Consider the following 13,103-nt stretch of genomic DNA (forward strand, 5'->3'; position numbering starts at 1 on the left):
TCTTACACTCGCCCAAGCCAACGGCATGTACCAGATGCTCAGCAGGCTCTGCTCACACTTACTGGTCTGAGGCCAAACCACACGACCAACAACATTGGACATTTTATGGAACCCAAAGCCTTCACTATCTCATCCTGGAATATCCAAGGCCTGAGATCATCTGCCTTTGGCCTAAAGAGCAGGAACCTGGACTTCATCAAAGACATTGGAAATACAGACATTGTCATCCTACAAGAAAAATGGTATAGAGGAGATGGACCCACTGGTTGCCCTTTAGGTTACAGGGAGCTGGTAGTCCCATCCACCAAACTACCAGGTGTGAAACAGGAAAGAGACTCAGGGGGAATGCTAATTTGGTATAGAGCAGACCTAAACCACTTTATTAAATGAATCAAAACAGGAACATTTTACATTTGGCTAGAAATTAAAAAGGAAATTATCTTAACATAAATTCAAAATGATCTCAACAGAGAAAAATGTCCTCCTGTGTGCTATCTATATCCCCCCACTAGAATCCCCATAATTTAATGAAGACAGCTTCTCCATCCTGGAGGGGGAAATCAATAATTTCCAGGCCCAGGGACAAGTAATAGTCCGTGGCAACCTAAATGCCAGAACTGGACAAGAACCTGACACCCTCAGCACACAAGGGGACAAACACCTGCCTGGAGGTGACAGCATTCCCTCCCCCATATGCCCCCCTAGGCACAACTATGACAACATAGCCAACAAAAACAGGTCACAACTCCTGCAGCTCTGTCGCACGCTGGGTATGTACATAGTTGTAACGGTTGACGCTCTCCTCATCCTCGGATGAGGTGAGGAGAGAAGGATCTTCAGACCAAAACGCAGCATTTGGGAAATAAGCCATCTTTATTATAAAATACGATGGCAACACGAAACGAAACAAAACACTTTCAAAACTACAAAACAAGAAAACGACGTTGACGAAACCTGAACATAAACTTACATAACTAAACATAAACTCACGTACAGGAAACAGACGACATCGAAACGAAACGAAACAAACTAACGCTGCAGTCCCGTGTGGCACGAACATACATACTAACACAGGAGACAATCACCCACAACGAACACTGTGACAACGCCTACCTAAATATGACTCTTAATTAGAGGAACGCCAAACACCTGCCTCTAATTAAGAGCCATACCAGGTAACCCAAAACCAACACAGAAACAGAAAACATAGAATGCCCACCCAACCTCACGTCCTGACCAACTAACACACATAACAACTAACATAAATAGGTCAGGAACGTGACATTACCCCCCCCCACAAGGTGCGAACTCCGGACGCACCAGCACAAAGTCTAGGGGAGGGTCTGGGTGGGCATCTAACCACGGTGGTGGCTCAGGCTCCGGGCGCGGTTCCCACCCCACCATAATCCATCCTAGCTTCCTCCCTCCAAGAATGTCCACCCTCTTTTTTCCCCCACAAAATCCTCTTAATAACATACCTAATAAGGACAACACCGGGACAGAGAGATAAATCAAGACAGAGGGATAGATAAGAATATAGAGGTAGATCAAGATAGAGAGGGAGATCAGGATAGAGGGGCAACTCCGGACTGAAAGGCAGCTCCGGACAGAGAGACAGCTCTGGACTGATGGGCAGTTCTGGGTATCTAGCCTTTTCAGGCTGAAGGGCAGCTCATGGCTGACTGACGAATCTCGACGCTCATGGCAGGCTGACGGCTCTCGACGCTCATGGCAGGCTGACGGCAATCGACGCTCATGGCAGGCTGACGGCTCTCGACGCTCATGGCAGGCTGACGGCTCTCGACGCTCATGGCGCTCTGACGGCTCTGGCTGCTCATGGCGCTCTGACGGCTCTGGCTGCTCATGGCTCTCTGACGGCTCTGGCTGCTCATGGCTCTCTGACGGCTCTGGCTGCTCATGGCTCGCTGGCGGCTCTGGCAGATCCTGTCTGGTTGGCGGCTCTGGCAGATCCTGTCTGGTTGGCGGCTCTGGCAGATCCTGTCTGGTTGGCGGCTCTGGCAGATCCTGTCTGGTTGGCGGCTCTGGCAGATCCTGTCTGGTTGGCGGCTCTGGCAGATCCTGTCTGGCTGGCGGCTCTGGCAGATCCTGTCTGGCTGACGGCTCTAGCGGCTCCTGTCTGGCTGACGGCTCTAGCGGCTCCTGTCTGGCTGACGGCTCTGTAGGCTCATGGCAGACGGGCGGCTTTGCAGGCTCATGGCAGACGGGCGGCTTTGCAGGCTCCTGGCAGACGGATGGCTCAGACGGCGCTGGGGAGACGGATGGCTCAGATGGCGCTGGGGAGACGGATGGCTCAGATGGCTCTGGGGAGACGGATGGCTCAGATGGCGCTGGGGAGACGGATGGCTCAGATGGCGCTGGGGAGACGGATGGCTCTGGCCGGATACGGTACACTGTAGACCTGGTGCGTGGTGCCGGAACTGGAGGCACCGGGCTAAGGATAAGCACCTTCCTACTAGTGCGGGGAGCAGGGACAGGGCACACTGTATTCTCAAAGCCCACTCTATAACTGATGCGTGGTACCGGCACTGGTGACGCCGGGCTGAGGACAAGCACATCAGGATTAGTAGGGGGAGAAGATACAGTTTGTACAGGGCTCTGGAGACGCACTGGTAGCTTAGTGCGTGGGGCCGGAACTGGAGGCACCGGGCTAGATACACGCACTACAAGAAGAGTGCGTGGAGGAGGAACAGGGCTCAGGATACGCACTGGTAGCCTAGTGCGTAGTGTAAACACTGTAGGTACTAGGCTGGGGCGGGGAGGTGGTGCCGGAAATACCAGACCGTGGAGGCGTACTGGCACTCTTGAGCATTGAGCTTGCCCAACCTTACCTGGTTGAATACTCCCGGTTGCCCGACCAGTGCGGGGAGGTGGAATAACCCGCACCGGCCTATGTAGGCGAACCGGGGAAACCATGCGTAAGGCAGGTGCCATGTATGCCGGCCCGAGGAGACGCACTGGAGACCAGACGCGTTGAGCCGGCCTCATGACACCTGGCTCAATACCCAATCTAGCCCTCCCAGTACGGGGAGGTGGAATAACCCGCACTGGGCTATGCACTCGTACAGGAGACACCGTGCGCTCTACTGCGTAACACGGCGCCTCCCCGTACTCCCGCTCTCCACGGTATGCCTGGGAAGTGGGCGCAGGTCTCCTACCTGCCCTTGGCCCACCACCTCCTAGCCCCCCCCCAAGAAATTTTTGGGAATTACTTACGGGCTTTTTTGGCTTCCGTGCCAGACGCGTTCCCTCATAGCTCCGGTTCCTCTCTCCGGTAGCCTCTGCTCTCCTCAGTGCCTCCAGCTGTTCCCATGGGAGGCGATCCCTACCAGCCAGGATCTCCTCCCAAGTGTAGCAACCCTTTCCGTCCAATACATCGTCCCATGTCCATTGCTCCTTTCTCTCCTGTCCCTTACTCCGTTTAGTTTTCCCTTGCCGCTTGGTCTTAGCGTGGTGGGTGATTCTGTAACGGTTGACGCTCTCCTCATCCTCGGATGAGGTGAGGAGAGAAGGATCTTCAGACCAAAACGCAGCATTTGGGAAATAAGCCATCTTTATTATAAAATACGATGGCAACACGAAACGAAACAAAACACTTTCAAAACTACAAAACAAGAAAACGACGTTGACGAAACCTGAACATAAACTTACATAACTAAACATAAACTCACGTACAGGAAACAGACGACATCGAAACGAAACGAAACAAACTAACGCTACAGTCCCGTGTGGCACGAACATACATACTAACACAGGAGACAATCACCCACAACGAACACTGTGACAACGCCTACCTAAATATGACTCTTAATTAGAGGAACGCCAAACACCTGCCTCTAATTAAGAGCCATACCAGGTAACCCAAAACCAACACAGAAACAGAAAACATAGAATGCCCACCCAACCTCACGTCCTGACCAACTAACACACATAACAACTAACATAAATAGGTCAGGAACGTGACAATAGTCAATGGTAGGCCTCGAGGGGACTCCTATGGTAGGTTCACCTATAGCTCATCTCTTGGCAGCAGTACTCTACTTTATCACTGACCTCAACCCAGAGTCCTATGGTAGGTTCACCTATAGCTCATCTCTTGGCTGTAGTACTGTAGATTACTTTATCACTGACCTCAAACCAGAGTCTCACAGAGCGTTAACAGTCAGCCCACTGACACCCCTATCAGACCACAGCAAAATCACAGTCTACTTGAACAGAGCAATACTCAATCATGAGGCATCAAACCCAAGGGAACTGAATAATATTAAGAAATGCTATAGATGGAAGGAAAGTAGTGTGGAAACCTACCAAAAAACAATTAGGCAACAACAAATTCAATCCCTTTCAGACAATACCTGGACAAAACGTTCCACTGTTTCACTGAAAACCTAAACAGTATATTTGACCACTCAGCTTCAATATCAAATCTAAACATTTCAAACAGACAACATAAGAAAATTAATAACAATGGCAAACGGTTTGATGAAGAATGCAAAAACATAAGAAAGAAATGTAGAAACCTGTCCAGCCAAAAACAGAGACCCAGAAAACCTGAGTCTACGCCTTCACTATGGTGAATCACTAAAACAATACAGAAAACCTGAGTCTACACCTTCACTATGGTGAATCACTAAAACAATACAGAAATACACTACGGAAAAAGAAGGAACAGCTCGTCAGAAATCAGCTCAATGTAATTGAAGAATCCAAAGAGTGAGTGGGTGAAATACCACAGTGACATCACTGCAGCAAGATTTGTGACCTGTTGCCACAAGAAGAAAAGGGCAACCAGTGAAGAACAAACACCATTGTAAACACAACCCATATTTATGTTTATTTATTTTCCCTTTTGTACTTTAACTATTTGCACATCGTTACAACACTGTATATAGACATAATATGACATTTGAAACATCTCTATTTTTGGGGAACTTTTGAGTGTAATGTTGATTTTATTGTATATGTAACTTTAGTTAATTATCTACTTCACTTGCTTGGGCAATTTGAACATCTGTTTCCCATGCCTTTTATATTTACGCCTTCAAACACACAGTCAGCGACCAGGGGCTCTTTCTCAACACAGCACGATGGTAACTAGGCACCCTATTTATTCCTTATACAGTGTATCACTTTTGACCAACAGGACTTAAAAGTAGTAGTCTATGTAGTGCTCTATGTAGTGCTCTATGTAGTGCTCTGGTGCACTATAAGGAATAGGGTGCCATTTTGGATACGGACTATGTTAGTACTCTAAAACAGGAGACTACTCTGGTTTTACCTTCTGCTGACTACTAACTTCTAATTGGCTGTCTGACTCACCTTGATTCCACCCATCCTCTGCTCCCCCTTAAACTCCTTCCCGTTCTTCAGCCAATGGATGGAGGGTGTGGGGTTGCCGGCAGCAGCGCAGCGGAACTTGACGGTATTGGCTGCTGGGATGGCGAGGAGCTTCTTCTCCATGCGGTCCGGTCGGGTCCAGTACGGTGTTTCTGATTGGACGGAAGAGAGAGAGAGTGTTAGGGTTCTGAATGGACATGAGAGAGAGAGAGAGAGAGAGAGAGAGAGAGAGAGAGAGAGAGAGAGAGAGAGAGAGAGAGAGAGAGAGAGAGACAGAGAGAGACAGAGAGAGAGAGAGAGAGAGAGAGACAGAGAGAGAGAGAGAGAGAGAGAGAGACAGAGAGAGAGAAAGAGAGAGAGAGAGAGAGAGAGAGAGTTCTGATTGGACAGGAGAGAGAGAGAAAGATGGTTAGGGTTCTGATTGGACAGGAGAGCGAGAGAGAGAGAGGGAGAGAGAGAGAGAGAGAGAGAGAGAGGGTTCTGATTGGACAGGAGAGAGCGAGAAAGAGGGTTAGGGTTCTGATTGGACGAGAGAGAGGAGAGAGAGAGAGAGAGAGAGAGAGAGAGAGAGAGAGAGAGAGAGAGAGAGAGAGAGAGAGGGTTCTGATTGGACAGGAGAGAGAGAAAGGGGGTTAGGGTTCTGATTGGACAGGAGAGAGAGAGAGGGGGTCAGGGTTCTGATTGGACAGGAGAGAGAGAGAGAGAGAGAGAGAGAGAGAGTCAGGGTTCTGATTGGACAGGAGAGAGAGAGAGAGAGTCAGGGTTCTGATTGGACAGGAGAGAGGGTTAGGGTTCTGATTGGACAGGAGAGAGAGAGAGAGGGTCAGGGTTCCGATCGGACAGGAGAGAGAGAGAGGGACAGGGTTCTGATTGGACAGGAGAGAGAGAGAGAGTCAGGGTTCTGATTGGACAGGAGAGAGGGTTAGGGTTCTGATTGGACAGGAGAGAGAGAGAGAGTCAGGGTTCTGATTGGACAGGAGAGAGGGTTAGGGTTCTGATTGGACAGGAGAGAGAGAGAGAGTCAGGGTTCTGATTGGACAGGAGAGAGGGTTGGGGTTCTGATTGGACAGGAGAGAGAGAGAGAGAGAGTCAGGGTTCTGATTGGACAGGAGAGAGGGTTGGGGTTCTGATTGGACAGGAGAGAGAGAGAGAGAGAGTCAGGGTTCTGATTGGACAGGAGAGAGGGTTGGGGTTCTGATTGGACAGGAGAGAGGGTCAGGGTTCCACCTGGTCGTGTTGCTGCCCCATATGTTATTAACTTTGCCAAATCAAGTGAAGTAGATCATAAACAAAAGTGAAAAAACTATAAAAATGAACATAAAACAGTACACATAAAGAGTAGACATTACACTCACAAAAGTTCCAAAAGAATAAAGACATTTCAGATGCCATATTATGTGCAAATAGTTAAATTACAAAAGGGAAAATAAATAAACATAAATATAGCTTGTATTTACAATGGTGTTTGTTCTTCACTGGTTGCCCTTTTCTTGTGGCAACAGGTCACACATCTTGCTGCAGTGATGGAACACTGTGGTATTTCTCCCAGTAGATATGGGAGTTTATCAAAATTGGATTTGTTTTTAAATTATTTTTGGATCTGTGTAATCTGAGGGAAATATGTGTCTCTAATATAGTCATACATTTGGCAGGAGGTTAGGAAGTGCAGCTCAGTTTCCACCTCATTTTGTGGGCAGTGTTGCACATAGCCTGTATTCTCTTGAGAGCCAGGTCTGCCTTCGGCGGCCTTTCTCAATAGCAAGGCTATGCTCACTGAGTCTGTACATAGTCAAAGCTTTCCTTAAGTTTGGGTCAGTCACAGTGGTCAGGTATTCTGCCACTGTATACTCTCTGTTTAGGGCCAAATAGGATTCTAGTTTGCTCAGTTTAAAAAAAATTATTTCCAATGTGTCAAGTAATTATCTTTTTGTTTTCTCATGATTTGGTTGGGTCTAATTGTGTTGCTGTCCTGGAGCTCTGTGGGGTCTGTTTGTGTTTGTGAACAGAGCTCCAGGACCAGCTTGCTTAGGGGACTCTTCTCCAGGTTCATCTCTCTGTAGGTGATGGCTTTGTTATGGAAGGTTTGGGAATTGATTCCTTGTAGGTGGTTGTAGAATTTAACTGCTCTTTTGTGGATTTTGAAAATTGGCGGGTATCGGCCTAATTCTGCTCTCTATGCATTATTTGGTGTTTTATGTTATGAGGATATTCTTGCAGAATTCTGCATGCAGAGTCTCAATTTGGTGTTTGTCCCATTTTGTGAATTATTGGTTGGGGAGCAGACCCCAGACCTCAAAACCATAAAGTACAATGGGTTCTATAACTGAACAACAAATCAAATGGCCACCAGACTATTACTTTGACCCCCCCCCCCCCCCCCCCCCCCTCCATTTGTTTTGTACACTGCTGCTACTCACTGTTTATTATCTATGCATAATCACTTCACCCCTACATACATGTACAAATTACTTCTAACCTGTACCCCCGCAGACTCAGTACCGGTACCCCCTGTATATAGCCTCGTTATTGTTATGTTATTGTATTAGTTTTCATAATTTTTTACTTTAGTTTATTTGGTAAATATTTTCTTAACTCTTCTTGAACTGCACTTGTAAGTAAGCATTTCACCGTAAGGTCTACACTTGTTGTATTTGGCACATGTGACAAATAAAGTTTGATTTGATTTGATACCTGAGTCAAGTATTTTTAGCCAGAGGTATTTGATGTTCCTTTTGATGGCATAGAAGGCCCTTCTTGCCTTGTCTCCCAGATTGTTCACAGCATTTTGTGGAAGTTACCTGTGGCGCTGATGTTTAGGCCGAGTTATGTATAGTTTTTTGTGTGCTGTAGGGCAACGGTGTCCAGATAGAATTTATATTTGTGGTCCTGGCAACTGGACCTTTTTTGGAACACCATTATTTTTTGTCTTACTGAGGGCCCAGGTCTGGCAGAATCTGTGCAGAAGATCTAGGTGCTGCTGTAGGGCCTCCTTGGTTGGGGACAGAAGCACCAGATCAGCAGCAAACAGGAGACATTTGACTTCAGATTCTAGTAGGGTGAAGCCGGGTGCGGCAGACTGTTCTAGTGCCCTCACCAATTTCTTGATATATTTATGTTGAAGAGGGTGGGTCTCAAGCTGCATCCCTGTCTCACCCCACGACCCTGTGGGAAGAAATGGGTGTGTTTTTTGCCTATTTTAACCGCACACTTGTTGTTTGTGTACATGGATTTTATAATGTCTTTCCCCTGACACCACTTTCCATCAATTTGTATACAATTTGCGGACTCTCATGCCAAATTTGAAATGAACAAAGCATGAGAAGACTTTACCTTTGTTTTGGTTTGTTTGTCTGTTAGGGTGTGCAGGGTGAATACGTGGTCTGTCGTACGGTAATTTGGTAAAAAGCCAATTTGATATTTACTCAGTACATTGTTTTCATTGAGTAAATGTATGAGTGTGCTGTTAATGATAATGCAGAGGATTTTCCCTTAGGTTGCTGTTGACGCATATCCCACGGTAGTTATTGGGGTCAAATGTGTCTCCACTTTTGTGGATTGGGGTGATCAGTGCTTGGTTCCAAATATTGGGGAAGATGCCAGAGCTGAGGATGATGTTAAAGAGTTTTAGTATAGCCAATTGGAATTTGTGGTCTGTATATTTTATAATTTCATTGAGGATACCATCAACACCACAGGCTTTTTTAGGTTGGAGGGTTTGTATTTTGTCCTGTCATTCATTCAATATAATTGGAGAATCCAGTGGGTTCTGGTAGTCTTTAATAGTTGCTTCTTAGATATGTATTTGATCATGTATATGTTTTTGGTGTTTGTTCTTTGTTATCAGGCCAAAAAGATTAGAGAAGTGGTTTGTTGTTTGTTTAGTGTTTTCCAAATTTCCCAGAAGTGGTTAGAGTCTATGGATTCTTCAATTACATTGAGCTGATTTCTGACGTGCTGTTCCTTCTTTTTCCGTAGTGTATTTCCGTATCGTTTTAGTGATTCGCCATAGTGAAGGTGTAGACTCAAGTTTTCTGGGTCTCTACATTTTTGGTTGGATAGGTTTCTCAATTTCTTTCTTAAGTTTTTGCATCCTTCATCAAACCATTTATCATTGTTGTTCGTTGTCTTCGGTTTTCTGTTTACATTTTTTGATTTGATAGTCCAGGAAGTAGTCTAAAAGGGATTGAATTTGCTGTGGCCTAATTGTTTTTTGGTAGGTTTCCACGCTACTTTCCTTCCATCTATAGCATTTCTTATTATTACTCAGTTCCTTTGGCTTTGATGCCTCATGATTCAGTATTGCTCTGTTCAAGTAGACTGTGATTTTGCTGTGATCTGATAGTGTGAACGCTCTGAGAGACTCTGGGTTGAGGTCAGTGATAAAGTAGTCTACAGTACTACTGCCAAGAGATGAGCTATAGGTGTACCTACCATAGGAATCCCCTCAAAGCCTACAATTTTATTTTATTTATATATATATACACTGCTCAAAAAAATAAAGGGAACACTTAAACAACACAATGTAACTCCAAGTCAATCACACTTCTGTGAAATCAAACTGTCCACTTAGGAAGCAACACTGATTGACAATAAATTTCACATGCTGTTGTGCAAATGAAATAGACAAAAGGTGGAAATTATAGGCAATTAGCAAGACACCCCCAAAACAGGAGTGATTCTGCAGGTGGTGACCACAGACCACTTCTCAGTTCCTATGCTTCCTGGCTGATGTTTTGGTCACTTTTGAATGCTAGCGGTGCTCTCACTCTAGTGGTAGCATGAGACGGAGTCTACAACCCACACAAGTGGCTCAGGTAGTGCAGTTAATCCAGGATGGCACATCAATGCGAACTGTGGCAAAAAGGTTTGCTGTGTCTGTCAGCGTAGTGTCCAGAGCATGCAGGCGCTACCAGGAGACAGGCCAGTACATCAGGAGACGTGGAGGAGGCCGTAGGAGGGCAACAACCCAGCAGCAGGACCGGTACCTCCGCCTTAGTGCAAGGAGGTGCACTGCCAGAGCCCTGCAAAATGACCTCCAGCAGGCCACAAATGTGCACAAATGTCCATTCCTCTTGTGATACAAGAACCTGTGTAGCCCTGTCAAACCTGTGTACCCATAGTCTGACCTGTGAACCTGTGTAGTCCTAGTCTGACCTGTGAACCTGTGTACCCCTTGTCTGACCTTGTGTAGGGGTTGACAATAAGACACACCACACAGACAGACAGACAGACAGACAGACAGACAGACAGACAGACAGACAGACAGACACAGACAGACAGACAGACAGACATACAGACAGACAGACAGACAGACAGACAGACAGACAGTATCATGCTCTGTGTTTCTCCTCTCTCTGTGTGAGGCCTCCTCTCTCTGTGTGAGAGCTCCTCTCTCTGTGTGCCTCCTCTCTCTGTGTGCCTCCTCTCTCTGTGTGAGGCCTCCTCTCTCTGTGTGAGGCCTCCTCTCTCTGTGTGAGGGTTCCTCTCTCTGTGTGCCTCCTCTCTCTGTGTGAGGGCTCCTCTCTCTGTGTGCCTCCTCTCTCTGTGTGAGGGCTCCTTTCTCTGTGTGAGGGCTCCTCTCTCTGTGTGCCTCCTCTCTCTGTGTGAGGGCTCCTCTCTCTGTGTGCCTCCTCTTTCTGTGTGAAGGCTCCTCTCTCTGTGTGCCTCCTCTCTCTGTGTGAGGCCTCCTCTCCAGCGAGGGAAAGAGAAACAGAAGAACTAGAGATGACACAGGATATTGGGTAAAGCAGCCTTCGCCCCAGAGCTGACTGAGGGCTCCTCTCTCTGTGTGAGGGCTCCTCTCGCTGTGTGAGGCCTCCTCTCTCTGTGTGAGGGCTCATGTGTAAAGCAGCCTTCTCCCCAGAGCTGACTTAGGGCTCCCGAGTGGCGCAGCGGTCTTAGGCACTGCATCTTAGTGCTAGAGGAATCACTACATACACCCTGGTTCGAATCCTGGCTGTATCACAACCGGCCGTGATTGGGAGTCCCATAGGGCGGAGCACAATTGGCCCAGTGTCGTCCAGGTTTGCCAGATTTGTTCTTAACTGACCTGCCTCGTTAAATAAATTAAAAAAAATACAATTATGGTTATAAAAAAATTGAAATACTTAAATTCAAAACATTAAAAATATATACAAATTCAATGGCATCCAGGACCTCTATACCAGACAGTGTCAGAGAAAGGCCCTAAAAAAGGACTCCAGCCACCCCAGTCATAGACTGTTCTCTCTGCTACTGCACGGCAAGCGGTACCGGAGCGCCAAGTCTAGGTCCAAGAGGCTTCTAAACAGCTTCTACCCCCAAGCCATAAGACTCCTGAACAGCTAATCCAAGGGCTACCCAGACCCCTATTGTACACTGCTGCTACTCTCTGTATATTATCTATGCATAGTCACTTTAACTCTACCTACATGTACATATTACCACAATTACCCCGACTAACCAGTACCCCCTGTATATAGCCTCCACATTGACTCTGTACTGGTACCCCCTGTATATAGCCTCCACATTGACTCTGTACCGGTACCCCCTGTATATAGCCTCCACATTGACTCTGTACCGGTACCCCCTGTATATAGCCTCCACATTGACTCTGTACCGGTACCCCCTGTATATAGCCTCCACATTGTCTCTGTACCGGTACCCCCTGTATATAGCCTCCACATTGACTCTGTACCGGTACACCCTGTATATAGCCTCCACATTGACTCTGTACCGGTACCCCCTGTATATAGCCTCCACATTGACTCAGTACCGTAATACCCTGTATATAGTCTCCACATTGACTCTGTACCATAATACCCTGTATATAGCCTCCACATTGACTCAGTACCGTAATACCCTGTATATAGCCTCCACATTGACTCTGTACCGGTACCCCCTGTATATAGCCTCCACATTGACTCTGTACCGGTACCCCCTGTATATAGGCTCCACATTGACTCTGTACCGGTACCCCCTGTATATAGCCTCCACATTAACTCTGTACCGTAATACCCTGTATATAGCCTCCACATTGACTCTGTACCGGTACCCCCTGTATATAGCCTCCACATTGACTCTGTACCGGTACCCCCTGTATATAGCCTCCACATTGACTCTGTACCGGTACCCCCTGTATATAGTCTCCACATTGACTCAGTACCGGTACCCCCTGTATATAGCCTCCACATTGACTCTGTACTGTAACACCCTGTATATAGCCTCCACACTGACACTGTACCGTAATACCCTGTATATAGCCTCCACATTGACTCTGTACCGGTACCCCCTGTATATAGTCTCCACATTGACTCTGTACCGTAATACCCTGTATATAGCCTCTACATTGACTCTGTACCGTAACACCCTGTATATAGCCTCCACATTGACTCTGTACCGGTACCCCCTGTATATAGCCTCCACATTGACTCTGTACTGGTACCCCCTGTATATAGCCTCCACATTGACTCTGTACCGGTACCCCCTGTATATAGCCTCCACATTGACTCTGTACCGGTACCCCCTGTATATAGCCTCCACATTGACTCTGTACCGGTACCCCCTGTATATAGCCTCCACATTGACTCTGTACCAGTACCTCCTGTATATAGCCTCCACATTGACTCTGTACCGTAATACCCTGTATATAGTCTCCACATTGACTCTCTACCGGTACCCCCAGTATATAGCCTCCACATTGACTCTGTACCGGTAACCCCTGTATATAGCCTCCAAATTGACTCTGTACCGGTATCCCCCTGTATATA

The 13,103-nt window shown here is 47.0% G+C and overlaps 1 protein-coding gene across 2 annotated transcripts in view; it reads right to left on the reverse strand.

The window, feature by feature from the left end:
- Positions 1-13,103, reverse strand: part of LOC129811258 (fibroblast growth factor receptor 3-like) — a 366,746-nt gene that overhangs the window by 175,675 nt on the left and 177,968 nt on the right. For both annotated transcript variants that reach the window (XM_055862424.1, XM_055862422.1), the window contains exon 5: positions 5,338-5,507. In XM_055862424.1, coding sequence (XP_055718399.1) covers positions 5,338-5,507 — 170 coding nt within the window. The remainder of the gene's footprint in view (positions 1-5,337; positions 5,508-13,103) is intronic.

This window comes from Salvelinus fontinalis, chromosome 15, assembly GCF_029448725.1.
Source record: "Salvelinus fontinalis isolate EN_2023a chromosome 15, ASM2944872v1, whole genome shotgun sequence".
Lineage (NCBI taxonomy): Eukaryota > Metazoa > Chordata > Actinopteri > Salmoniformes > Salmonidae > Salvelinus > Salvelinus fontinalis.